Raw genomic sequence first — 25,428 nt, 5'->3', positions numbered from 1 at the left:
AGTACAGATGACTGTATATTGTTTGCACTGACAAGAGTCTTTCTTATGAATATACGTTGTGTATAAAGATATGTCCACAAAAGAAAATGGAATTGAAGAGAGAAGAGATTCAGGCCATCTGACTGGTGCCTATTGTGTCAAAGTAGCAATCCTAAGATGTTGATACCAGCCCATCTTTCTCCTTCCACTGCCTTTTACCTTCCCAGCTTAATCATATACCCTGGGTGGAGCACCTTTCCCAAGGACACAACGTCTAGCCAAGAGTGTCGGGTATCGAACCTGCAATCTCATGTCTGCTAGCCTACTAGTAGCCATTTGGCCATTCGACACCTACATGTAGTGCCATCCTCATGTTTGAGAGTTGGAGAGAAATACATTGGAAATGCAAACATGTATTCATGTGCTTAAGGTGGTACTACTAGTATTATACATTGTAGTTATAGCTAAGGCATATCTTGAAGATGAAAATGACTCTAGCATTGTTATAGTCTTGTAGGCTTATCTTTATGATCTGGAACATGACAGCAGCAGGTGAAACAGGAGACATCCATGTTGGCAAATACACCTGTTGGTCTCCAGGAGGACGGGTCAGAACACATGACCCCCAACATGACCCTTGACCTGCTGCTTTCTTAAGTTGAGGGAAAACAATAGCAGGTGCAGGTGTCATGACATCATGCTGTTTGGAAAACAAAAGAGAGAGACGTAAACTACCTTTCACTGCTAGATGCCAAGGATGCTTTTCTATTGTACTAACAACTAGAGTTCCCCGATCTCATACCTTTGCCAAATGATGTTAATCTTTATGACTGAAATTATAGATTAGATTATTCCCCCTGATTTAAGAAATAGGAACCTAATTTTCATGAATTATATCATTTTATCATAATCTCAACCAAAAGACAGCCTTAGATTAACAAACAATGCATTCTAGCATTTCGTAATAAATTATGCAAATGAGGTCCTGATTTGAATAAATTATGTCTAATGATGTTCACCTCAACTAAACTTTCAAATACCACAAGTATGAAATTCCAAGCAGTTATCATTACATAATTATAAAATTTTCTCATTAATTATGCAAATTAAGTCATTATTAACATAATCAATATCTTCTTGTGTTTCTCTCGTTGTCAATTACCAATGTCACAAGCTTCAATTGTCCTATCATGGAATGCAGCTTATTTATAGAATTTCCCCATTAATTATGCAAATTACATTCATATTTGCATAATTGTCATATAATTATATTAAACATCACGTAAGCTACCTACATACCAAAAATCACGACGATCCGTCAACCGGTTCTTGCGTTATCCCCTTTTGAATATTTTCAAGAATATATCCCTGCAGTTCCAGAGCAAGCCGCTAGGGGGCCCAAACTCACATCACTTTTTCCCCAGCACAAGAGCTACCTACCACCCAAATTTCATCACCATAGCATGTCTAGATCATGAGATATCAAAACCGGAAGTTCAGCTGCAGTACCATAACAAGCCGCTAGGGGGCCCAAAATCTAATCATTTTGAGGTCTCATCAAGACCTACCCACCTACCAAGTATCAAGACAATCCATCTAGGCCTTCTCAAGTTATCGTGTTGACAGACAGACACACACACACATACACGAACGCCCCTGAAAACATAACCTTCTTGGCGAAGGTAACAAAGTCATACCCCTTACTGTACATTTGCTATTTTTCTCTGGAACTAAATGTAGTACTGTGGAATTCGAGATGTTTTTAATGATAATGTTTGATCTCATTTGCAAAACAATGACTGAACCATATTCACCAATGTTAACACACCAGTTAAAGAAGGTAAAATCTACAATGTAAGCAGCCTTTGCAAATGACAAACAACTGATTTTTCTCACAATTTTTAATCCCACACTTTTTTTACAAGTATCAGAAGAATGGCAACGGTCATTAAATATTACAGTTGAAAACTGGTGGAAAACAGTAGGCAACACATGGTCTTCACTTCCTACATAGCCTATGTTGTTCTATATATATTTATACATATCATCTCAATCATAGAATACTTTGTTACAAAGAAGATACTGCGTTTCAAACACAGTGTCGTTGTTCTGGTCTTCATTGGGCTCGTTGCTCAAATTTAAAGTTCACTAGAATTTCTTTAAGGTACGATGGTTTAACATTTAAACACGCTCAATATCAACACTCTAACTGGTAGCAACAGTAAAATCATCATCATGGTAAAAAACCTGGATGCCAGTCTTAACAAATATCCCTCAGAAAACTCCTCCTTCCCAAGGCCACACTAGCACAATTACGGAATGTACTTGTTTGACAAGCAGTAGCCACTTTACTCTGGCTGTGGTTAGAAGGATGGAAGCTGGAAAGATAGATGGATATAAAAATGGATTGATCATTGGTTGGTGGAATAGTTGGTTGACTGGTTCTTGTTGTGAAATTGAAACATTCTAGACCATATGACACATGCATGACTTAGTTGCTCTCATGCCATGCACCATAATTGTAGAAGTACAATTTAAGTCACAAGAAGGATCTGGTTTGATATATCAAAGAATTCAGACTACTTATCACATTGTCAGATAAGAAAATCAACCATTCATAATACTTTTCTATCAACCATTCATACTAACTTTGAGTTAGTACAATCAAATTTGGATACACAGGCTGTACTTAAATTACCAGGTGTGGCCAAACTCTCGAGGTCTATGAGGCATTTTCTGAGGGACATCTGGGCATCCAGTTCTGTCCACTGGAACAGTATTTACAGCAACATTCTTCATCCCAAGTGGAGACGGCATGTCACATGCCAAACTACGATTTCTTACAAGGGTGTGGAATGGTTGTTCAAACTGGTAACAAATGCTAAGAGACAAGCCTGTGTCAACTCACTCCAAAGCTTCACTATTTGATAGATTTATTACTTGCTACATGGATGGATAGCATCATTACTTGTGACTAGAAGTAACATTTTGATCACACTGCGTCACTGAAAGCACCAAATTATGATTTCTTCCAATTGAAATCATCACAATCTGTAGCAAAGAAATGGATATGGAATGTATTTTACAAAATCTGTATCTGCCAATAATAAATAAGACAAACATTGAGGTAACTGGTTTGATTTCAGAATACACACTGTCAGATAAAAAAGCAACCCTTTGTGATACTTTCCTGACAAACACACACACAGACATAGTCCTTAGTATCTATAAAGTAGTCTGTACATTGATGCCCCCCAACCTGTCCATACTCCCTCTGCTGGAGTACCCACTGTTCATGTTGCTCTGTAGCTGCTCATACCCTCTCCCAGCTTCCTTTGGTCTTGCTCCTTGCTGGTAGTGGCCTTGGTAATCGCCCCTCAAGTTGGAGTCCACTTTTCGGACGTCCACACGAGGCGCCTGTTTCATTCTGTTCATGTTCTGTCTTCTGGCCTGCTCTCTCACGAGATGCTGGTAGTCGGGATTGGGCCCTGCTGTTTTCAGCAGCGGTTGGTAAGCTTGTCCTTCCTGTTGCGAGCCAGGGTTTACGTTGAGGTCCTGTGCCACACCGTTTTTGGCTGGGGGGTAGTAGTTCAGGGTGGGGAAGTGAAGACCCTTAACGTCAAGTCTCTTCATCGGCATGCCATCGTCGCCCGGGACGGTGACGTCCGCATCCGTCATCGGCAGGAACGGCTCAGAGGGGGATGCAGGTTTGAGGTTCACGTAGTACGCCTCACTCTTGGGGCGTGGGCTGACTCGCTGCTTCTGTTCGGGGGGCTGCTGCTGCGTCGTCGTCCCCTCACCTTCGTCCAAGTGGACGTGCTCCGTAAACCAGATCTTACAGTCAGGACGGCCGCAGTAGTTTTGCTGGTTGTAATGAGATGGCGGCCCCTCACCGTTCAAGGCAGAGTCTTTGTCTCGTGGGGACTTACCTGATACAGTCTCCTCGTTTACGTCGATTGGCCTCGTGGTTACATGTAACTCCTCGGAAGACTTCCTCCCGGGGTGGTCCTTGTCTTTCTTCTTGTCCTTGTGCTTCCCGCCCTTGATTTTACCGTTCGCATTGACCTTTTTGACCGGACTGTCCCCAGCGTGCTTGTTGGCGATAGTCAAATCATTTCGCTGCTCGGGCGGGGTGGGAAGACGCTTTTTCCTCAAGCAGATCACAAGGACAAGGGTGAGAATCATCAGCACGGCGAAGCCGAGACACGAGCCCAGGATGACTGGCAGCATGAAGGGGAAGGTACCAGAAGAGCTATCCTTGTCCGTCCCTCCGTTGTCTGTCGGATCCACTTCACTTCCATCACACGTGAAGTTGTCAGCAGTCAGCTGGTCCCAGTATATCCCATCCAGATCGTACGGGTAGTCGCACTGGGGCATCTCCGGTGCGTCGAGGTCCTGCTTGGAGTACACCCACTCCCACAGCCAGCGGATCCGGCAGTCGCAGCTCCACGGGTTGCCCTTCAGGGAGACCGTCCGAAGCGAGGGCGTGTGGTCGAACAGCCGCTGGGATACCGTGATGAGGCCGTTGTTCATCAGCTGAAGCGTTGTCAGCCGGGACAGACCCCGGAACGCCTCCGGGTCGATCTGGGTGATGTCGTTCGAGTCCAGGTAGAGGTGCTGCAGGTTGTTCAGGTTCCGGAAGTCGGACGCCTCGATCTTTTTGATTCGGTTGTTGCCCAGGTTCAGGTAGGTTGTGGCAGCCGGTATTCCCGTAGGGACCTTTGTCAGGCCCTTTTCGTTGCAGATGACGGTGACTTCGTCACAGGTGCAGCCGTTAGGGCAGGCAGACACATCTTCAGCTGCAGCCACCAGCAACAGCAGGGTGATCCACAGGTAACCCATGGTGACCTCCTCTCTTCTTCCAAATGTCAGGCAGCTTCTGTAGAACGCCTCGGAGACCTGCAAGGACAAATAAGGCAATGTTGAGAATTGATATTTTACACATCACTACAGATGGTAGATGCTGTCAAAGTGCCAAAGGCAAGGAAATGAGTGTAGCCTGTGTAGCTAGTTCAACCAAGGAGGTTATAGGCAGATATAACCTCCTCGGTTCAACTTGCCTTGCAATATGGGAATGACAAATGGGTTGGTAACCAGCCACACTCCTCCCTCCTGTTTATAGTGTGTGACCAACATACAAATTAGGTATAGGCTGTTTCAGGTGCTTTTGTGTGTGGAGGACACTACATATAAACTGGGCCGTGAGCAACAGACTTTTATCATGCAGACCTTAGAATAATCATGTCTTGTCCGGCCAGCAGCTGCTGCATTCTGGTATTCATAAATTCCACTACACTGTCTCCCCAGGTGACACCAAGACTGTTCCATTATCTATAGAGGGAAGGACGAATAGGATTATGTAGATTGCTAGGATCTGTGAGTTGTATACCAATCACTAGAGTCAGAACGGATCGGTCTCCTGTGGATTTGTATGAATGTGGAACAAGACTCTGTAATCAGGTCACTGTGTCCTACAGGAATGGATGGAGGAATTTATTAGGATTTTGATTACAGAATATTGGTGGGGACTCCTCTGATCCTTTTTATTGAGAAATGTTGTAAAGTCATGTAATGACTTCTGTGTATGCAGGGCCTGTTCATGTTTCAGCTGTAATTTAACCAGGTTCAAAGTGTCACTTATCTCGCTATGAACATGCAGAGTTGTACAGAATCATCTGCATATTAAAACAGGATATTCCTGAAATTGTTATGATCAGTCTTTGAGCACTAAGGAAAAATTAGTACATGTAATATAGTTGCAGATGGCCCATCCACACAACTAAAATAGTCATAAGAATCTAGTTCATAATTTTTCAACTATCCCATGAAATGTAACATAACCAGCCAACATTTACATGAAAATGGGGAAATAATTGAAAAATCCTTATCACTGAGTGAGGATAATAATTAACCAAGAGGTGTGCACTTTTAACTTATTACAAAATTGCAGCTTTTATATCAGCTTACAATTCTTCAGCTTCTATCAGGATAATGAATGCAGTGTTCAACTCAATTAACAGTTACTATACATAGAATCCATTTGAAATAAGGTTTGAGGGAAATGTCAGAATTTTCCAAACCAGTGGACCCCAAGAAAATTGAGGTTGGCCAGGAAGTCACTGCAATTGCCACACAATCAAACCACAGGGCTATCAAGATGTGGATCTGTAGTCTAGATGGCTGAGCCTGCAGCTAGTTTAGGCGGTGACTGGAATGTGTAAACTATATTGGTTTACCTTGAACAATGATGAAAACACATTAATCATAAGATGTAATGCGCCAGCTGGGTTTATCTGTTTACAGCGGCAGTGGAGAAGAACAACGTCATTAATGTTGAGGAAAGGAAATACAGCAGGATTGTAATCTTTTGAGCAAACATTTTAAAAATCTGAAGACTGATGATATTATAATTGAATGCTGTAAGCAGATTATGACATAGTAATCTATGGTTACCGTATCAATATGGGAAAAAATAGGACCAAGTCCTGGTATATTTCATGCCACAATGTGCAATTGGTTGTCCCATTTCATAACCAGAGAGTGTGTCCAACCAAGGTCATACAGTCTGATAACATACCCCTTCTGTCTGCATAGTTTATGAGATGGATACAGCTTGCTGAATATTGCCTATGTAAACATTAAGGTCTCCATGTAATGCAATTTACATTGCTTAATATTCATGACAACCTTGACAATATTGTATATGTATTTCTATCCTTCAAGATCTACAATGTAGAATATCATAATAATTATACATAGCTTTTCTACGTGCATAAATTCGCACTGTGCCAGATAGTTGCTCTACCTTAATTATAAGATATTATAGATTGCAAGATTCTTGAAGCAGATGATGATGCCATTGATACCGTGTGATGGTTGAGGGATACAATCAGTTACGGGCCCGGCAGATACTTTGAATTCGTTAATGAGATGGGTCGTTTCTCCACACAACCAAGCTGCCTAATTGAGCAATGGGTTCGTAGCAAGCCTCAGCTTGAAGCACATCTCATTGCCAAACATCCTGCTGGTGAGAGGTTGTTGCAATTGCAGCCAATCTTCCACAGAGCTTGGTCTGGAGCTTGCTATAGGCTGGGAGGCATGGAGGCGAATACCAATGAGACGGCAATTTGCCAAGAGCCTGGGGTAGACCCTTACAAGACAAGTGCTTTCTGGTGATGAATTTCACTGTACTTCTAATAAATGCCTGAAGTTTCAAGACATTGCCTCACAGAACAACTGTTCCTGGAATATTATACCTATAGATATAAAAAGCTATCAATATTTCACTGAAGCAGTTGAACACTAATCAACAAAGTAACAATGTATTCCATACCCTTCAACAGGGATGTGTTCATGCAGATTGCTTCCTGAATAAATTTTTATGAGCTATATTTACCTCAGTCTATGTGTTCTAGTGCAAATAGTAGTGGTAGGAGTGGTTGAAAATTCTCATTGTATCTTTTTCATAAAATTAGCAATTTTACAGTAACTGTCATTCAATAATTTTGTATAAAGTACATGACTATATGACACAACAAATTATATGTCCCCAGAGTTGGGGTATAAAGGTTTTTGTGATTCAGGCTGCTCATTTCATTCATAAACTGGAGAATATTAGAGAACACTATACAACTTGCTTTAGCTGCAGTTACCACTGATGTGGATTTCCCTGCAGGTACTGCACGTATGAGATGGTCGGAAATAAATTACATCTTGGGGCACTTTGTTACAGGCCAGCCAATAAAATCTGATGTAGTGCGTAAAAGCTGGTAGCATGCAGGTCACATCATGTCTGTAGATTATCCGGACGGAAACATATTACACACTGAAAGCAGGGCAGTGAAACAGGAGGGGTGTAAAAGGTTTGTCATGTGATGCATTTCATCTTTCTCATATAGAGGATGTGGGTGGCTGGGAGAGTCTCATTGTCTTGGCAAAATTAATACTTTTGTCATAATATGAATTTATATTTCATCTGAAAACTAATAAAAGTGTATAGTTGAGTCTGATTATGGACAGACTGCAAAGCTCCTTAGGGCAATCAAGCTGTCTCGTATAACCATGTTGTTTTCTTATCCCAATATGCATGGCTTTGCTAAATAAACGTCTTTCATTTTACTCGAAAAGACATCGCCAACTTAAATTGGTACTGATGCCAACTTTGTTATAGAGCAATGTTTATATGGTATCAGTATATTTTTATATTTCAGTCCATACCATGGTATGGATGAAATATATTGTGTTCTCTCATGTTTCTTCTTCTCCTGCCAAACAGTCAAAGGGATTCAACTCCACCATCATTCAGCCAAATGACTTGAAATTTGGCATGGAGGTAGAGTGGGCCAATACCCCCAGGCGTTTTTTTCATTTTTTTTATACATGCCTTTGAAGAATTTTTATGAAGGTTTTTGGGGGCATTTTTCGCCAAAAAATGGATTTTTGGATCCTGAGCCCTGATTTTACAACCAAATGATCTGAAATTCGGTATAAGGGTACCTTGAACATGTGTCTACCGAATAGCAGTCACATATTTGGCATACACTACTTCCAAATGACTCATTTGGGGGACTTTAATGGCTATTTTCAGCAAAAAAAGGGCCAAAAGTGCTGTACCCGTTCCATGTTCTATCTAAAGAATGGCCGGTTCCATCCATGGAACACGTGTTCCATTGCGGGTTACCTGAGGTCACATTGCACCTAAGTGGTGCGTAATGACACACACATTCAATTTTATGTGCCTAAGACCTTCAAAATGTATCAAATCTCATGATTGTTAGTATTTGCATACCTGTAATAAGATTAGTAAAGCTTTCGAGATTCAAAGTACTTGTTGTTGCATATTTGTTCTCATATACATGTAGCTACTATTTAATTCATTTATTTGAGAACCTTTGCCAGTTTTGCACTGGGGTAAGTTTGGAATAGTCCACTTTTGCGTGGGAGGGAGATGGACTGAAATATGCTGTATTTGCTCCCAAGCAAATGTCGGCCTTTCTAGTTTGTATTTAACTTTCAGCCTTTTGGGACCAAATTTAGGTTACCTGGTTAGGCAGGAGGTAGAAGGTTGATTGACATAAATGATATCATGGGATTTATCAAAGTTCTGAAGTCTTCTCCCATGAGCATAATACCAGCAAAAAAAACAACACTAGAAATGAACACTGGTATGGACATAACTACATGATAGTAACTACATAGCAAACTATTGGTATCTTACTACCACCTGCTGTGTTGAAAGCAGGCTATCAAACTTTTAGTAGCCCTTTATTGTATTAAATCATTGACAATATGTAGTTAATAGCCCTAATAGATACATTTGTTGAAAATACAGAGAACAGATGGACAGGCCTTGTTTTCCTCTTATGCTTGATCAAGACCTAATTGGGCATGATGATACAATAAGGATTTGGAATGTTTTTCTGATAATGATTCTGTATGCAGACGGCATCATAAAGATAATGAATGTGCCCCACTGGTAATTGGCTAAGTGGGTCTGTGTCATCAGGCCTGGGGGCATAATACCTGATACAATCCTAGTGGACAAAGATTTAAAAGATTTAGGAAATCTAGACTAACAGTTGTTCTTGATTACTTATCTAATTTCATGCTTATACATTCTATGAATTAAGTGACTTTGTGTTTGAAATAAATGAAAAAAAAGAAACATAAATGAAGAAAGAATGAACAGTGTAGCAGCTGTGAGATTCTCTAAAAACACTTAAGAAAATGTATATTAAACCCATTATGATTACCTCTTAAAGCTTATTTATGTGGTAATTAGACATTAAAATTAGGACTTTAAAATTAAAGTTCTTTTAATTCTTGAAATAATTTCATTAGACATGCAAAACAAAACACTGCAAAAGCCTCCTTAGTTTTCCCTTCTACCAAAAAATTAAGCCCCTGGAAATAAAAATGAATTTACAGTAGGTTGCTGGAGATGCACAAGGAATATTCCATCTGTAGATTGAATTAATCATTGTAATACTTCCTTCAACGAGTCCCATGGGAAATGCAGTAGGAAAACAATTGCAGATAGTGTAAGCATATCTACATGTATTTATTCTAATTTTGTTAGTTTTGCACAATTGTCAAGCCACCTTACACCCCTCAGCTGCATAGGTTTGATGCTTTCACCTCAGATCTAGAGGACCTTACTTTTCCATAAGCGTGCTTCAGTTGTGGCTCTCCTTATGCAAAGGCAGGACCTCCAGCTTTACATCCCATCCCAGAGGATCCTTGTCACAAGCATGTACTTGTTCTGTCATTTTTAGAGTCCAATTTAAATTTCGATAGCCTGTCTAATACTGGAAATAGTGTCCATACTGGATTATAAAATGAATTCTATCAATTTGACAGAAAATTGTGGAGAATAAATGTGACAATAATGACATTCCATACACCCCATAAGACAGCACAAGTCAGGTTTTGACACACTGTATTCCTTTGGAGTAGAATGAAGCCTATTTGTGCAAAATGGAGTGAAAAGTCAGGCAGGTTTGGCCATGCATGCCGGACAGACGCCACATTTATGAAGCAGTAACAGACCATTTCTCCTGTGCCCCTCAGGAACAAGTCAGACAATTGGTCTATCGATCGTTCGTTCGTTCGTTCGACAGTAGATAGAGGAATTTGATGAAGAGAAAGTTGAGTATCCCTGCAGATGTTTCATATGATTAAAAGGATACTAGCTATGCTTTATAGTTATTTACCAAAACAGCAGATTATGCGGTACAGATCTAAAGAGATTTTAGCAATAAAGCAGCTTGAAAGCAGATCAAGTCATTTGATTCAGCAAGGAAGATACATGTATAACCTCCTTGGATTCAGCTGCCTCATCACTTCAACAAGTGAGATGGGGTAAACCTGTGTCTGGGAGCTTAAGGATCACTAGGCTGTGATTTTTCCAGGGCATTGCAGTTGGCCTTCAAAGGGTTGTTCAAGGTTTAGAGTGAATTCTCTGTGCTCAAGTTGTAATGCCGCTACCATAGAAGCAAAAACGTAAACACAGTATTTAGGTACGCACTTAGGCTGTCTGCACTCTCGTACGGCAGCGATCGCTGACATGAGGAAATATAGCAGCAATTGCAGATGCATCTTACTTCAGATGCATTAAGGGCTGTTGAATCCAGTTTCAAAAATCAAGAATAATGTTCCTCTGTTTTCTCAGAGGAGCCCAAGTGTGTACAGCATAATATTTATTGAACGTTATCTGTATGAGGAGAGCTTATCAGTGAAAGATAACAATAATTATTTTTTGGCAGCAAACTGTACCCAGATGCTTCATGAGATTTGAAGCATGTAGGAAGAATATAGAGTGATGCTTAAAATACATTTATGTATCAATATGGCATCTCCTTGTTCTACAGAATATTATAGCACTGTTAGGACAACGTGATCATTCAGACCTGCACAGCCAAAAAGAGGGATTTACAGTTATTGTAGTAAAGTGTCCTACAGTTGTCACATTTGCCAGGTGGTCCTTTTATAGGAGGTGGGCACTTGTTTTGCTTTCACTGTCGTCTTAATTCTTGGGACAAGTCTGAGGTTGGCCACACGATGCAACTAATCTAATAATGACCTTAAGATAGGGGAATTAGTGGACGAAGTAGAAAAGGCATGCTAATGTTATCTGCCATCATGTGTGATTTGTCTTCATTATACATTCTGAAGTGGCACCAAACCCTTCACACAGAAATATTGATTTTTTTAAGCCTTCGCAATTGTTCTCATGAAAAATTAGATCTAGCTAAGTGTGGGGGATCCCTACATAATTCCGAATCTACCACATATATTTCTGCCATTAAAAGCTCACCAGAAGTGTTTTATATAATGAAAAGCAATATTGCCATTATGGGACCAGATTTTATTGTCTCCTTTGGCAGTTTTGACTGTATTGTATAGATATTGACGAGATCCTACTGCAACTACCTTGCTGGTACCTCAAGTGTACTCAAAAGAGGCAAGCCCATTTTCTCGGTGATTCGATCCTGAGTGTGCCTGGCACATTCACATCAGTATGTCAAAAATACCAAGTGTGTTTTATTAGCCCATTCATGCCCAATGCGATGTAAGGCACCCATGCATGACGGGGTGAATTTAACTCCTGAATGTGCAATCTGTCACAGTATCAGCATACTGCCGCCTTTATGGGTGTTTCTTATCGTATAATGTTGTGCCTTTCTGGTTGTAAGCATTTGGAAATGGAGATACAGCCTACTGTAGATTCGTTTATATTTTCACAGGGACTTAATTCTGTGGTAGGAGATTGACAGGAGGTTTTTGAATGTTTGAAGTTTGTGGTTGAAATCATGTACCCGATAGTACATGTACAGTTAACAAAGTAAAACAAGGCACCTTTTTGCAGTGTCGTGATTAGGCAGAACCAAGTCACCACGAATACCATGGAAATAAATAAATGTACAGTACAAGTATTCAGAATGGCCATTCAGATGGAATGAAAGATACAAGGGTGCGGCTTGATGAGTTAAGTAGCGAAGCATGTGCGGACTCACACCCTCCATTGTTTGTTGTGGTGATTACAATCAAAAATATTTGTATGTGATTTTCCAGATATTTTAATACTTCAATTCTCCTTCTGTAAAAAGGGGTACTGGATAATGATTCTATCATAAAATCTTCACTACTAATACTGGCTTTCAGCTTTTTCACTTTAAGTCATGGAATATTGGCAGCTTAAGAGAGATTCTAACTGTTAACTAAAGGTCATTAAATGCTGGGAAGGAGCAGCACAGGAGGGCCATTACACCCTTGGCTACATGTGGATAATAGTCCTCAGAAAAATGTGTCAGTGTTGAGGGAATAACTGTGAGGGGATCGAAGTGGAAGCTTCACCATTTTGGTTTGACGTCAGGCACTACCGATCCCCCGGCATGTCGAGTGTGATAGATTCACGTCTGGCCTGCCATCGATGCTTTGTAAATTATGTAGAGGTACGGCGCCCGAAAAGCGGGACGGTCCCTGCTCCACCGCCGGTGGGTCAATACACAAAGCATCCAGACCCAAACCTCCACAACCGATCGATAGAGGCAAACCAGAAGTCAAGGGCAGGCATGGATAAATGCAGCTGATTCGCACCATTGCTGTGCCTGTGTGTGGGGGGAGGATATTTACCAAGCATGGTGTCTTGTTTGCAGGTTGTTACTCTATCCACAGACAAATATTGAAGGAGCCTGGTAGGACAAGCTAGGTTTCAGAACTCAGGATGACAGGTATTTCTTCAAGCCTCCACCAGGCCTTCCTAAGGGGTTATGGATGGTAGATTGGCAAAAAAATCGGGTGAATGATTGGCTAGGAAAGTCACAGCCCACAGTAAGGATAACATTTCCACTTGGCAAATGAAACCCTGTGGTGGCTGAACTCCCCTGGCAAATTTGTCTACATCTTATTATTTTTCAGCCAACATTGTTAGTTTATTGGAGACCAGGTATTGCCAGTGAGAGTACTCATCATATCCTATTTCCCCAGTCCCAAAAGGGGGTATGGCAATAAATTTAAACTATACTAAATCTGATATAATGGATGGTTATTTGATTTCCTTTTTAAAGGCCTTCTTTCTTTTGTTTATTATACATTTGTATAACAGTTCAGAATTAGTTAATCTTCAGTCGGATCAGCTGTATTTTTCTTCCTAGCACTTCAGAAGGCACTGTTGAAAATGTTATTGATTAAATAATGATAAAGTCACATCAGGTAGCATTAGGTTTGGGGACCGTTTACCTTGTTTTTATCACTTTTGACAAGTACAATTGGACAGTTCTCCACCATGCTGACAGGAGTGAATTGTCAGCAATAAAGAGTGGCAATAGTCACAGATAAAATGGCAGCATTAATTGGTCTGACTCCTGGATTGAAAATTGTTTATGATTGGAAATTACCACACAGTATGAAGGTACATAAAGGTAGGAATCGGATTTGCAATTGGAGTCGTTTTAAAACCACTTTCTCTGGAAACCAGTTTACATGAGGGAGATGTCCACACATTGATTTTACCATCAATATCTACATTTCCATTCGGCCTTAATAAGCCAGGTCTATTCTGTCCCTGGCTGTTAAAATTTCATGCAGCAAAAGTGACCAAAGCATAGAAAACAGATGTCAGGGGTGAAAAGATACAATAGAGGAAGGAGAAATGTGGTGTATTGTATTCATCTCTTTCCTATCCTTTCATCATAACCTCTTTGCCTCCAAACACTTCTACCATTGGGGAGGTACTTAGAATGCAGCAAATGAACATGATGACATGCTTTGAAGGTTATGGTGTAGGTCCAGACAGTGGTGATGTTGAAGGTGGTTGGTGCAGCTCGTTCCCTCTCCCGCTGGGTCTACATGGCTTGGGGCACATTGTGAGGAGAAGAATACCCCTTTGTCCCATGCATGGATGCAGCCTCTCGCATTACCACATTCAAAACTGTAGCTATAACAGACAAACATTCCTGTGGGCTTACCTGTTATGTGGTTAGGATATCTCTTCCCTATGATCCGGTGTATTGGCACGTTCACCTAGCCGGGACATAAGCTGTTCTACATGGATGCCCGCACAGCTAGATCGAGGTCCTAGCTCTCACCAGCCCAGCCCAAACACATCCGTGTAATGGTTGTTGAGGGGTGGACTGCCGGGCTGAACCTGGACAAACACGGGGACAACAGGATCCTTACCGCTGAGTGCCTACCCAGTTTACCTTGGTAGAGTGGACCGTACCATCGTGTGAGGAGGGGGTGATACCTGGAGCGTTCTACACGCATGCCTACTGCAATCGATGCTATTGATTTCCAGTCTCCTTACTCTTGTTACTTAACTAAGAGCCAACACCTGAATATCTTAAGAGTCGCAATTAGGATATATGAATTTGGAAAGTCTTTAGTAATTTTTAAGAGAAGGTTGAAAGGAACCATATACATGGGCCATTGAAAGGTAGATTCCGTGGGTTGTAAGCCTTTCAACTGTCCCTGAGAGACTAAAACCCTTTTAAAGGGACACTCATGGCTAATTTTCTCCTTTCATCCCAGCATCCCCTTTTGAAAACAACTGGTGCATTTACTGACCTTTTTAGGTCAGTTAATCTTTGTGGCATGCTGATATGCCTGTTGAAACGACAACAAAATTATGATTTTTTTCACAGGTCAAATGTTTTATTTTAATTGTATGTACATGTATGAAATATATGTAACATTATATCATTCTGAACTGACTCCTCAATAAAACGTTATTTTGTTGTGTTCAAAATGTTTTTTTCCTCACTATATCATGTAGATTTGAATTAGAAACAGTTTGTGTGATCTGAAAATAGGAAGAATTTGTAGAGAGATTAATTAAAGAATCATGCAAAGAATTGTTCATCAAGTCAATAAATAAATGAAGAGGCAAACTAGTTCATTAAAGTGCACTTCATATGCAAATAATAATGTACACATTTCCTTTCATAAACTGTAAATTAGTAGTTTGCCTTCAATAACAAACACAATAGTTGGATAATTAGATTGTAATGTGGTCAATAAAAGCCTCTTTATAGTTTTTACAATAATTTAGGTTATTCACAAGCTAGTCATTTGGGGGTGTCTATTATGGTACTAAATGCAAATCATTATGGTAAGAAGTGCATAATGTAAGAGTAGTTTGGTTGTTTTAATTTCACACATGACTGATCTCTGAAAGGGCACTTTACTTTATCTAATTTGATTAGTCAGCCATATCATGTCACTTGCTAAGTAATAGGCAACTTACTGCCTTGAAAAAAAACTGCTTCAAGTGCAATCTTTAATCTTAAATAAGTTTTATCTACTGGAACTACACTATGAATTGACTCTGAATTTGAAACAACTCCATTCCCCTTCTCTCGTGAAAAGAAAAACAAATTCCCTTGGAAAATAACTGGAATTAAAGTAAATGCCAGAAAGGTCATTGAGCCCAAATATATGATATCCTGCAGTGTTATTGCAGGTTGTTGAATCTACCACCACCAATTTCCAAACAAGCCAAGTGTGGTAGCCAAAACACCCCCTGCTGGTGGTTACACGATAGGGAGGGGCTGTTCTAATACTTTTGTTTATATTGATGCTGTAAGAGCAAATATATAAATAAACATGCTAAATTAAGAAAGGCAGTAGGTATGTACATGTATGTTGTATTACGAGCAGGCTGGCTACACTTAATTCAGGTGACAAGTACACTATATGTTAAAACTTGGACGGGTAAACCTCCTTGGTTGACCAGTAGAGAGAGACATAGATAATTCAAGAGATAAGGGAGTCAACTTCTATCCTCACAAGCTAGACAAATTGTTCTACAACTCCCTTTTATGGTGGAGTGAAACAAGTGTTGTCAGTGAACTAGAGTTCTCTAATTGACATTGACAGTGTTAGACACCCAAGTGGAGCGAAATGTTGTACAGGGATCAGGGAGGATCCACATTGAAACCTTGGCAGTCTGTCAAAACTGTGGGTCCCTTTCCTGACAGAAGTAATTTGGTAAGAAGTTAGTTACAGTCTGGGATGGGAGCCATGGGGTATCTTGTTCACATGTCAGCCTGTGTTAAATTGAGCATGGCCAATTCCTTGTCTGCAAGCTACATCTGCTACTGCATGGCTCAGAGACATGTTTTAATCTCCAAGCAGGTTTTGGAGGGCAAGACATGATGCTTATGGGCTGCCAAACTATTGTATACAGTTATATGATTAGTACTAGTGTCTTGCTTGGAAGTTGGAGATTGGAGATTAACATTTTCTTTACCAGGTAACCTACTAAAGTTTTAAGCAACATGGAAGTTAAGTTAAATAATAATTCTTTATTCAAACATAACCAAGTTAAAGATAATTTGTGGCACTCAATTTTCTGGACCTCTACTTCATCTTTGTCTTGTACATGTACCACACAATGTGCAACAAGTACATCTACTATGTGCTTGTTTACAACATATACCAAAAGCATAACCACAATGCCCACCAAAAATAACACTGCTTTCTCTTCTGATTCCAGGGGGGATTACTGTCTGCTGTTTCAGGATCAAAAGAAAACTCCAGTTACTGTAGGACTAGATAGTATTATGTAGAGTTTTCTTTTGATCAATATTCTCTTTGACAAAATTGTATGATGTCCTAAAAATCAATTTTCACAAAAGTGAAGAGTATTTTCCCCACTCCATCTCTGAAATATGACATTTGCACATGTAGAATCTGACTGGTCCAGAAGTTTCTTAAACGTATTCTGGAACTCTCCTTGGAACCTCCATCTCCATACCCCCATGGAACAGAGGTCAGAAGACAGATGACCTTCCCCAGTAATGAAAAGTCCTGTCTGTCCCAGCTTACCTTTGTCCTTCCCTAGTGATATTGATCTGGGTAACAACAATACTCTGTCTTGTCATGCTAAACAAATAGCTTTGAAGACAGGGGAGTGTGGAGTACTGTGACAGGTGATTTATAATAAGACAGGGCCTGTGGATTCACTGACAATTATATTAGCCTCCTTTGCAGTCCTGTTGGAGTGGCAGTGTTCATTTTTGGGGGTACCACTTTTACATGGGCTAAAGTTCTCTAACATTACTCTCCAAGCAGAGGTTGATGGGGGAAGATCGTTTGCTTTTTATATATGCCATAATAATATGGCCTGTTTTTTTTTGTCACTACCCCCCACCAATGAAGGTGGCCTGGGATAATGTTACTGTCTTGCCACCGAAATGGATCTGCTTGGAGATTACTCTTACATGGCAGAGAGAGTATGTTGCAGAGGGAGTTTTGTCTCTCCAAGAATGAAACTTCCTCCACAGCATACTAGTATAAACTCCCTCTGCAGTATTAGAAAACCTGAGCCTGTGTGAAAAAAAATGGCAAGTCAGCTCTATCTCCTCTATCCCTAAAACACTATAATGCAGCCACTCCAAGAATGGTGATATGAAGTGATGGAACAGGGATGGAAGTACTTGTAACAGATTTAACTACAGATTTAAATGGGAATCAGTGCAATATAATTGGTGTCTGAATTTAGCGATAAGCAAAGCCATCTTCCTCATTTTAATGTAACATTAATTAATGCATCGTCGCTGCCTCTCTAAAGTTAGCATACTATTAGAAGAAGAAGATGGTATCAACCCCCCTCCCCTTGCAGGCCCCTAGTAATGACTTATGACTCCATTGGTCCCTTCTCTAATACCAGGGATAGGTCCCTGAGGCTAGACTTACATCTAAGATGTTGAAGCTAGATCCCATTATCATAAATCTTGACATATTAGAGCTTACTTGTTGGGAGGTCCAGGGTGTCTCCATTTTCTTTAGTGCTCAGTTATTGATACAAAGCTGTAGGCATGTGATATATCGTGGGTGCCTCTGTGAAAGCTGTACTGCTCTCTGAGCATGTGAAATGGTCTCTTTCACTTAAAAGTTCTGGATGGTAAGGAAGAGAGATGTGGCTTACCTCAAGGAGAGCATTCCCCAAAGCTTTGTATACCTTGTGTGGCTTTGTGCATTTCTCTATGAAGCTGTGTGTCAAGATCTTATCTACATACTAGCATTTCCACTAGTTGGAAAGGGGACAGTTGAATGGAGATGCCCACTGCTAGATCCTCTACAAAATCTTACAGGAAATGGAAGGCATTCAATGTCCTGTGAGCTACGGTGAAACTAACATTGCGGAAAGTATCCAAGCAGTGAGATCATGGCTGTAACGTTACATACCTTACACACAGACAGTACATGCACCTCTCCAGGGCTAACTGTGGACCAAACAAACATGGGAAAGTCAAGACTTATTTACAGACAGGCCAAAGGATTGTTGTAATGACATGACCCTCTGTGACCTTACAGTTCGGACTGAGAAAGGGTGACCCAGCTGCCTTCTGGGAGTCTATCTACTGGTGTCCTGTCCTGTGGGGCTTGCCCTCAACAATGACTGACCTAACAATGTAAAATGGATTAGTTCTACCAGAGCTAGCCTTTTTGCAGGCTCCATGACTGGGGCTGGTAAAAGTTGTATAAACAACTGTGTGCTGTTTTTCTTAGGGCCAAGGAGGTTTTATGGCAGATCACTTCTACTTCTACATGTTGTCAATTGTTCTTGTGCTTGCATATGCTGGGCTGGCACAAGAACCCGGGTACAGACATAATTGATATGCCACATGAAAAATAGTCCATGAATAAGCCCCAGTCGTAGAGCCTGCTCAGGAGACTACATGTATGTATGAGCTATCCTAGAAATCCTAGAAAATCTTCCCCAGTCAGTAAATCTTGTTTGTGTACATTTAAGAATACCCCCAAATCCCTGTCAGACTGTTAGCTTGATCCTCGCCACCATTTACCAACTACTGAACTAGTACACTTATGACTTCATTGATAGATACACCAACTATCAGGAAATCTAACAGCATGATAGTTTTACGACGATAAATGGGTAGAATCAGGTTTTTGTGATTTGACAAATTTCATGGGTTCATATATTCCAAGCATCACTAAAGCCTTTTACATTTCAAGGTATCAAGGTATTTCAAATAATATACCAGTACTTACACAAAGAACCTCGATGCATTTAGAACATAGATCATATTTCTCTGTGAACATTTTTCACAAAGTTGCTTCCTATGAAGAGCAAACATTGACATCCCCGTTTGGCTTTGAAATGAATATCAACACTCTTTTCTGAAACTGGCAGCCAGAGTGCAATATTCACAAACTCACTCCCTCTGCTTTACCCACCACTGACTAATCCATTCTCCGTGGTTGAGGTTTAGGGAGGAGCCAGAGGACCACCCCCAGTGGTTATTATAACATCCCTACTGGTAAGAGGGACCTTCTAGCCTGGTTACTAGTACAAATTTTAGCTGTTGAGTCTCATTGTCCTCTTTCTATTTTCGGAGAGGACAAAAGAGACTAGGCAGCAAAAATAGGTTTGGTACCCACCTAGGGGCCTTCGGGTGTCTATGGAAAGGTATGGGAGTCCAACCAAAGTAATAAGCATTGCACAACACCACTATACAAGCCCCAAGCATTAGCAGCTGGAGTTTGCATGGTCTCACCCAGACAACACCATCTATTTCCCTCACAGTTCGGTGTAAATCTTGCCTCCGAGTGGTTTAGTCTGTCTACCAACTGTGAAGGACATGAAGCAGGGAACAGTAAACTCAAGTAAATATTGTTGTTAGTATTACCTCCATGTACTGGAACTAAGGCCGGGGAGACCAGCTCTATTTCATACAAGAAAAACTAACTGATCATCATTTACTAAAACTGTTTGAATTGCAAGGTTGTTAAGTCTCATACTCTATCTTGGTCCAATTACATTCTTGGTCGTACATCTTTCAGACTACTAGTAATTGGAAGCTGATCTGTTCCTCCTAGCCATAGGCTACAACGTAAAGGGAGAGGGGGTATGTTAATAGCAATTTACACTTCTCAGGATAAAGTTATAATAATATAGGGCATCTTCTGAAGACTTCATGATGTATGAAAATGAGCTCAGGTACGGGACAAGATTTATTGCAATTTGAATCATCCATGCCTTTTTGAAACAGCCGCTTTTAGCAGGGCTTCATGAGTTGTAGCTTGAAGTAAATGTATGAAAGGTACACGTGTGTAAAACATCATGTGTTATGTCTGTGATAGCAGGAAATGGCAATGTCATGAGTCTATAGCTACAGGAGAACCATTAGACCGGGAGACATTCCTTTTAGGAATACTTCTTTACATATCTAACTGTCAGCAATTCTACAAGCTCATGATATACACAATACAATAGATATTCAGTTACAGCATGCATTTTCTATTTCTAAAGAACCATGGTAGTGTCTTTTTTCTACATCAAACTTAAGATATGCAGGGGTAATGGTCCATACAGGTGTACTCTGTTTACAAAATGTAGGTTTCCTCCACTATTTGGGGATGTTTGTTTATTCTGCCATTGCACAAGATGTCTGAATACCTTCCTTATGAAACAAATGTAGCTTTCTGTGCAGTATTTATTGTCACTAAATTTTTGGTGAGTTGCATGTAGCACATCCTGCCATGTGGGGTAGGTTCAATAAACCTCAGTTTGACTTTGCCTCACACACTTACACTTTCCTAACATCAACAAATTCTTGAGTCATGTATTATTACAACAATATTAATTCTGTCAGACTAAAGTTTTAAGGATTTACAAAGTGAAAGTGTTACTGATTGCAATTGAATTAAAGAAAAAAAATACAGAATTCAGATTTATGTGTTTACTTTTCACTTAACAGTTTACATGACCAGAGTCCAAGTGATTGACAGCAGAAAACAGGTGCAAGCATGCTGCCAAAGAACTGCCTTACCTAGAACTGAAGATAGGCACACTTCATGGGGATAACTCAGCTGCAGTTGTTCTGGATGGGCATGGCATTTACTTGTTCTCCATGGGTCACAAACACAACCTACCCAGTCCCTGCAATAGTCCTGAAATGGCCAATTATGCTGCTGCATGCAGACTGGTTACTGGGGCAGCAGACACAACCTGGTAACTTTAAACTTAATTCCCATCAGTCGGTCCCCTAGGCTGCCTTATATGTGAGGCTAATCAGAAACACTGACTTTTTAAATGGTTTGTAGGCCTGTCAGATCCAGTTCTCTGTTTCTGGTCACCTCAGAGATGTTTGTATGGTGTGGGGTAATGATAATTGTGGTTGCTTGGTTGAACTTGTGGAGACAACCTTAAGTTTATGTTATGCCAAAAAGATGCAACATCTTTGGATGAATAAGATATAATCTTAAGATTTGGTCGGACAAAATTGGTGAGATGCAAACATATAAGGCTGTTAGTTGGAATGTTACCTACATAAGAAACATGGTACTGACTTAAGAAAGCCTCAGTCTTCCAGACCACTTTCCACACCCATCAGAGGACCCTGTACAGAAGGGGGTGGATGGTTTACCAAAAGTTGTTTTTACAAGTGTTACAATCTACACATGTGAAGTGAAATCCCCATAAATCTTGTTTAAGAGAAACCTCACCCCACAGTAGGGTTGTAGTTACTGTAAATCTTGAAATGTTTGCTAGTGGTTTTATTTGCATGTAGTGATGACCTTTACTACGTGAATTATGACCATGCAAATATGCATTAAATGTATCACAAATGTACTACAGAATGCAAATGCAACTTAAGACAATCAGAAAACTTCTTTTTCCATCTACTGCAATACATTACTTTATATAATACTTCATCAAACTGTTTATACCATGGATACCAACATATACTTTATAAGCAACTCACAAGAAGATGACTGACTATGGGAGATTACAACATTCTGTAGTAAGCTGTTGCCACATGCTTTAAATGACTTTCCTTATCCTCTTTATCAAAAGATCTGAAATAGCATACTCTTGCATGGCTGCCATTAACTCAACATCCTGAAAGAAGCAAACCTTCCTGACTACTCTTTCAATGCATATATCCTTAGATGTTTATCTTATCTGTCACAACTATAGAGTCAAAAGTAAGCTAGCTTGGAATCATATGACAGTGATAAAAAGCATCTGCACTTGATCGAAAAAGTTTCTTTATCGTCAAGTTTACGGTCTAATGTAACTCTGCCTGCAAGCTTGAATCCCCCCTGTTGAAGCCAGCCTGGGGTTATGAATCAAGCTGCACATTTTGTTTCATCACTTTATCCAGCCATCTGACAGCTGTCTGAAGACTTTCAAAGATTTCAAAAGTTGGCAAACTGTTGAATATATCAACTGTCACGTTACCTTTCAACAGCCTTGTCTGCTTCATGGTTCTTTGCCAAAAGTTATACTACAGTACCATGAAGGCAAAACTTTTCATGTCATGTCAAATGCAGCCTGAAACTCTGTAAGGGTTTAAAGCGATCTTTTGTAACTGTCAAAAGATAAAATCTATTTCTGAGTTTCAAAAGCATTTTTGCTGAAAAATATTAAGTCAGAGAACATGTGAACCCTTCAAGGTTCCTTCAAGTTGCCTCATTAGTCACAACTTACTGTAATCAGTCTTGATGTCATTAAGATAAACAAGTCTCAATTCAACTTGATACAAAGTTCATACTTAGATAGTTAGAAAAGATTTGCTAGACACTGTCTTCCTTCCTTTCTCATACAGTGTGCAGCACAGACTTATGGTGGTTTAATGTAACAGTTATATTCTCTTATCCTCTTTCTTCTTCCCTCTCCCTCTCCCCTCCTCTCTCTCCCCCTCTCTCTCCCTCTCCTTTCCTGCTCATCACTGCCCAGCAACGAGGCGAGCTGTCAGTGTCCTCTCCTCCTCCATTCTCTCTGTTAATTACTGAATTGAGCCCCCTTGTTTTCCACATGCAGGAGCAAGCATTTGGAGAACTTGAGAAGAACAGTGACAAGGATGTTGGCTCAGTGTCTGAGTATGAGGATGGAACCCCGCCTGCCCACCTGCACGAGCTCCTGTCCTCCCTGCAGAAGCACCTGCTGGCCTACTGTCATGTCAACGCCCTGGATGAGGTCAGTCCCTGCTAGCTGTAGCATCTTAACTTCTGATTTATGTCCCTAGATTACTAAAAGCGCACTAGAGGGCTTGTTGCCAATAGTTGAGAACATGTACATGTAAGTGCCATTTTGTTTCAAGGGTAAATATAGATTTGGGGGACATTTTTCATTGCCTAAGGAACAAGTGTGTTTGCAATAGAAAGCAAATTAAACCTTAAAAACTATTCATTACATGTAGCAATATTTTCAAATACATTATTATACAGCCTTGTTGATGTGAGACCCTCTGTAATGCATGTATTTTTTGTGTTGTTTTGTTTAGAGTTCTCCGACGGTATCCCTTCTGCACAAGCACCTGTCCCTCATGCTTCCCCACGCTGGCGAGGTGCTATCACGCTCTGCACAGCTCCTGCAGGACAGCGCAGCCCAGGGACAGTCAGCTGTCAGAGACAGGCTGGGAGGTGAGATTAGCCAAAGTTGATCCTGCCAAATCAAATAAATTCTTGAGAGTGTTTCAAGTGCTATAGGGAAAGAAGGACTTATGCCTGGAAACTCCTGTATGTAGCTCCCTTTCCACCCAGATGTGCTATACAAGACAGCAGCTTAGGTCATACCTGTTTCCTCTAACCCCCTAAGTCTATACTAAAACTTTCAGGGAAGAAATGTTTTCAAGGAAGTTAACTACTAGTAGGCACTTTAACACTTTTCCCATTTGGGGCCTCCGTGCTTCAAAATTGATTTGTAAAGGAACTATTATACCATCTCAGTTTTAAGTCACAGTCTTTTGATTCTGACTGACAGAGAGAGATCTAGAGAGAGCTCTGCAACCTGGACATCACCTCCTCTCTTTTTCCCTTTCACTGCAGACGTGCTGTACAAGTCAGCAGCTGGCAGCATGCTGTCCCAGATGATCCACTCGCTGCTGCTGCTGCCGGTGACGATCGTGCGGCCCATCCTGGCCCACCTGCTGGCGCTGCTGCCGTACCTGGACAGCCTGAACCGGCTCTTACCGGCCGCAGCCGTGCTGGAGGACCAGGAGCTGGAGTGGCCTTTACATGGTAGGCTACCATCATCATCATCATCATCGGTCGGCTGCTGTGCAGGCGACTGCAAATTTCCTCCATTTCCCCTGTTGTTAGCAAGGTCTGAAGTCTGTTTTGGTTGGTTATTGTAATCTCCCAGAAGCTGTTGGATGTATGGTATGGTATGGTATACAACGCTTTCATATCTAGCTAGGACAACAAAGTTGTTTAGACACAACACAATCATGTACACAATCATGATGACCAATACATACTTTGCACTGTAGCTAGGTGTTGCTGCTGCAGTGTGAAGAATGTTTGAAAAATATTTTGAAATATTGAAATACCAAGGTAACAGTTACTCAAGCAACTGGATAGATCATAAAAACTCATTCCAAGTAGCATCCACTACCTTTTGTTAGTGACATTCTGAGAGAGATCTGTAATCGACAGGTTATTTATCCAAAAATAATGAATTAATATGAATGTCTATCCTGCTCAGCCACTCCAGAGAGTATTGACCCCTCCGCGGCGCCCATGGCCCAGCCCTCCAAGTCCTGGGTGTGGCTGGTGGACCTGGAGCGGGCTGTCGGGCTGCTGGTCGGGCGGTGTCTGGGGGGGATGCTCGTGGGGATGCCCCCCTCCGCGGACGAGAAGGAGACCGGCGGATGGATCTCTTCTCCACTCTTCTGTAGTGGGCTCGAGATGAATGCCCAGGACATTGGTATGTAGCTTTAAAGTTAATCTGAGTTTGTAAAATACATTTACGAGAAGCTTTAAACTGTTCTCCAACTCATAGAATTACCCACATTTCTACCAAATCGCTCATTCTTCTGACGATTTTTAATCTATTGTGGACAGCACACGTGAACAAAACCAAGCAATCATAGCAATTGGGTATAAAAACTGAGTGATTTGGCCTAAAATTTTGGTGATTCTTGCAGTTTAAAATTTCTCAGAATGACAATGGTAGGTGTTACTTTTCTATTC

At 40.8% G+C, this 25,428-nt stretch overlaps 2 protein-coding genes across 4 annotated transcripts in view; one reads left to right on the top strand and one right to left on the bottom strand.

The window, feature by feature from the left end:
- Positions 1 to 25,428, top strand: part of LOC109471892 (probable E3 ubiquitin-protein ligase HERC1) — a 128,820-nt gene that overhangs the window by 60,169 nt on the left and 43,223 nt on the right. Inside the window, 4 exon segments of the mRNA XM_019771326.1 lie at positions 23,276 to 23,431; positions 23,739 to 23,877; positions 24,283 to 24,474; positions 24,941 to 25,162. Of these exon segments, the coding sequence (XP_019626885.1) occupies positions 23,276 to 23,431; positions 23,739 to 23,877; positions 24,283 to 24,474; positions 24,941 to 25,162 (709 nt within the window).
- On the bottom strand, positions 1,879 to 21,304 carry LOC109471919. Of its 3 annotated transcripts, none has more exons than XM_019771403.1 (3): positions 21,279 to 21,304; positions 14,448 to 14,626; positions 1,879 to 4,878 (listed from the first exon to the last, which is right to left on the bottom strand). In XM_019771403.1, exon 3 carries the CDS (start codon positions 4,819 to 4,821, stop codon positions 3,205 to 3,207), a length of 1,617 nt encoding a protein of 538 aa, XP_019626962.1. In that variant the 5' UTR covers positions 4,822 to 4,878; positions 14,448 to 14,626; positions 21,279 to 21,304; the 3' UTR covers positions 1,879 to 3,204. The 3 variants fall into 3 exon arrangements, with proteins under 3 accessions (XP_019626962.1, XP_019626963.1, XP_019626961.1); XM_019771404.1 differs by lacking the exon at positions 21,279 to 21,304 and adding an exon at positions 18,670 to 18,689; XM_019771402.1 differs by lacking the exons at positions 14,448 to 14,626; positions 21,279 to 21,304 and adding an exon at positions 5,209 to 5,556.

This window comes from Branchiostoma belcheri, unplaced genomic scaffold (genome assembly GCF_001625305.1).
Source record: "Branchiostoma belcheri isolate BF01 breed outbred unplaced genomic scaffold, Haploidv18h27 scaffold26, whole genome shotgun sequence".
NCBI lineage: Eukaryota > Metazoa > Chordata > Leptocardii > Amphioxiformes > Branchiostomatidae > Branchiostoma > Branchiostoma belcheri.
Note: the sequence above shows the minus strand (reverse complement) of the source record. Positions and strands in the feature narration are given on the sequence as shown.

Excerpts from the sequence above, each read along its gene's own strand:
- LOC109471919 (XM_019771402.1), bottom strand. The coding sequence starts at position 5,307 with ATGGAACAGTCTTGGTGTCACCTGGGGAGACAGTGTAGTGGAATTTAT. Across the intron at positions 4,879-5,208 it reads CAAGACATGATTATTCTAAG|GTCTCCGAGGCGTTCTACAG; the intron begins GTCTGCATGATA and ends TTGTCCTTGCAG.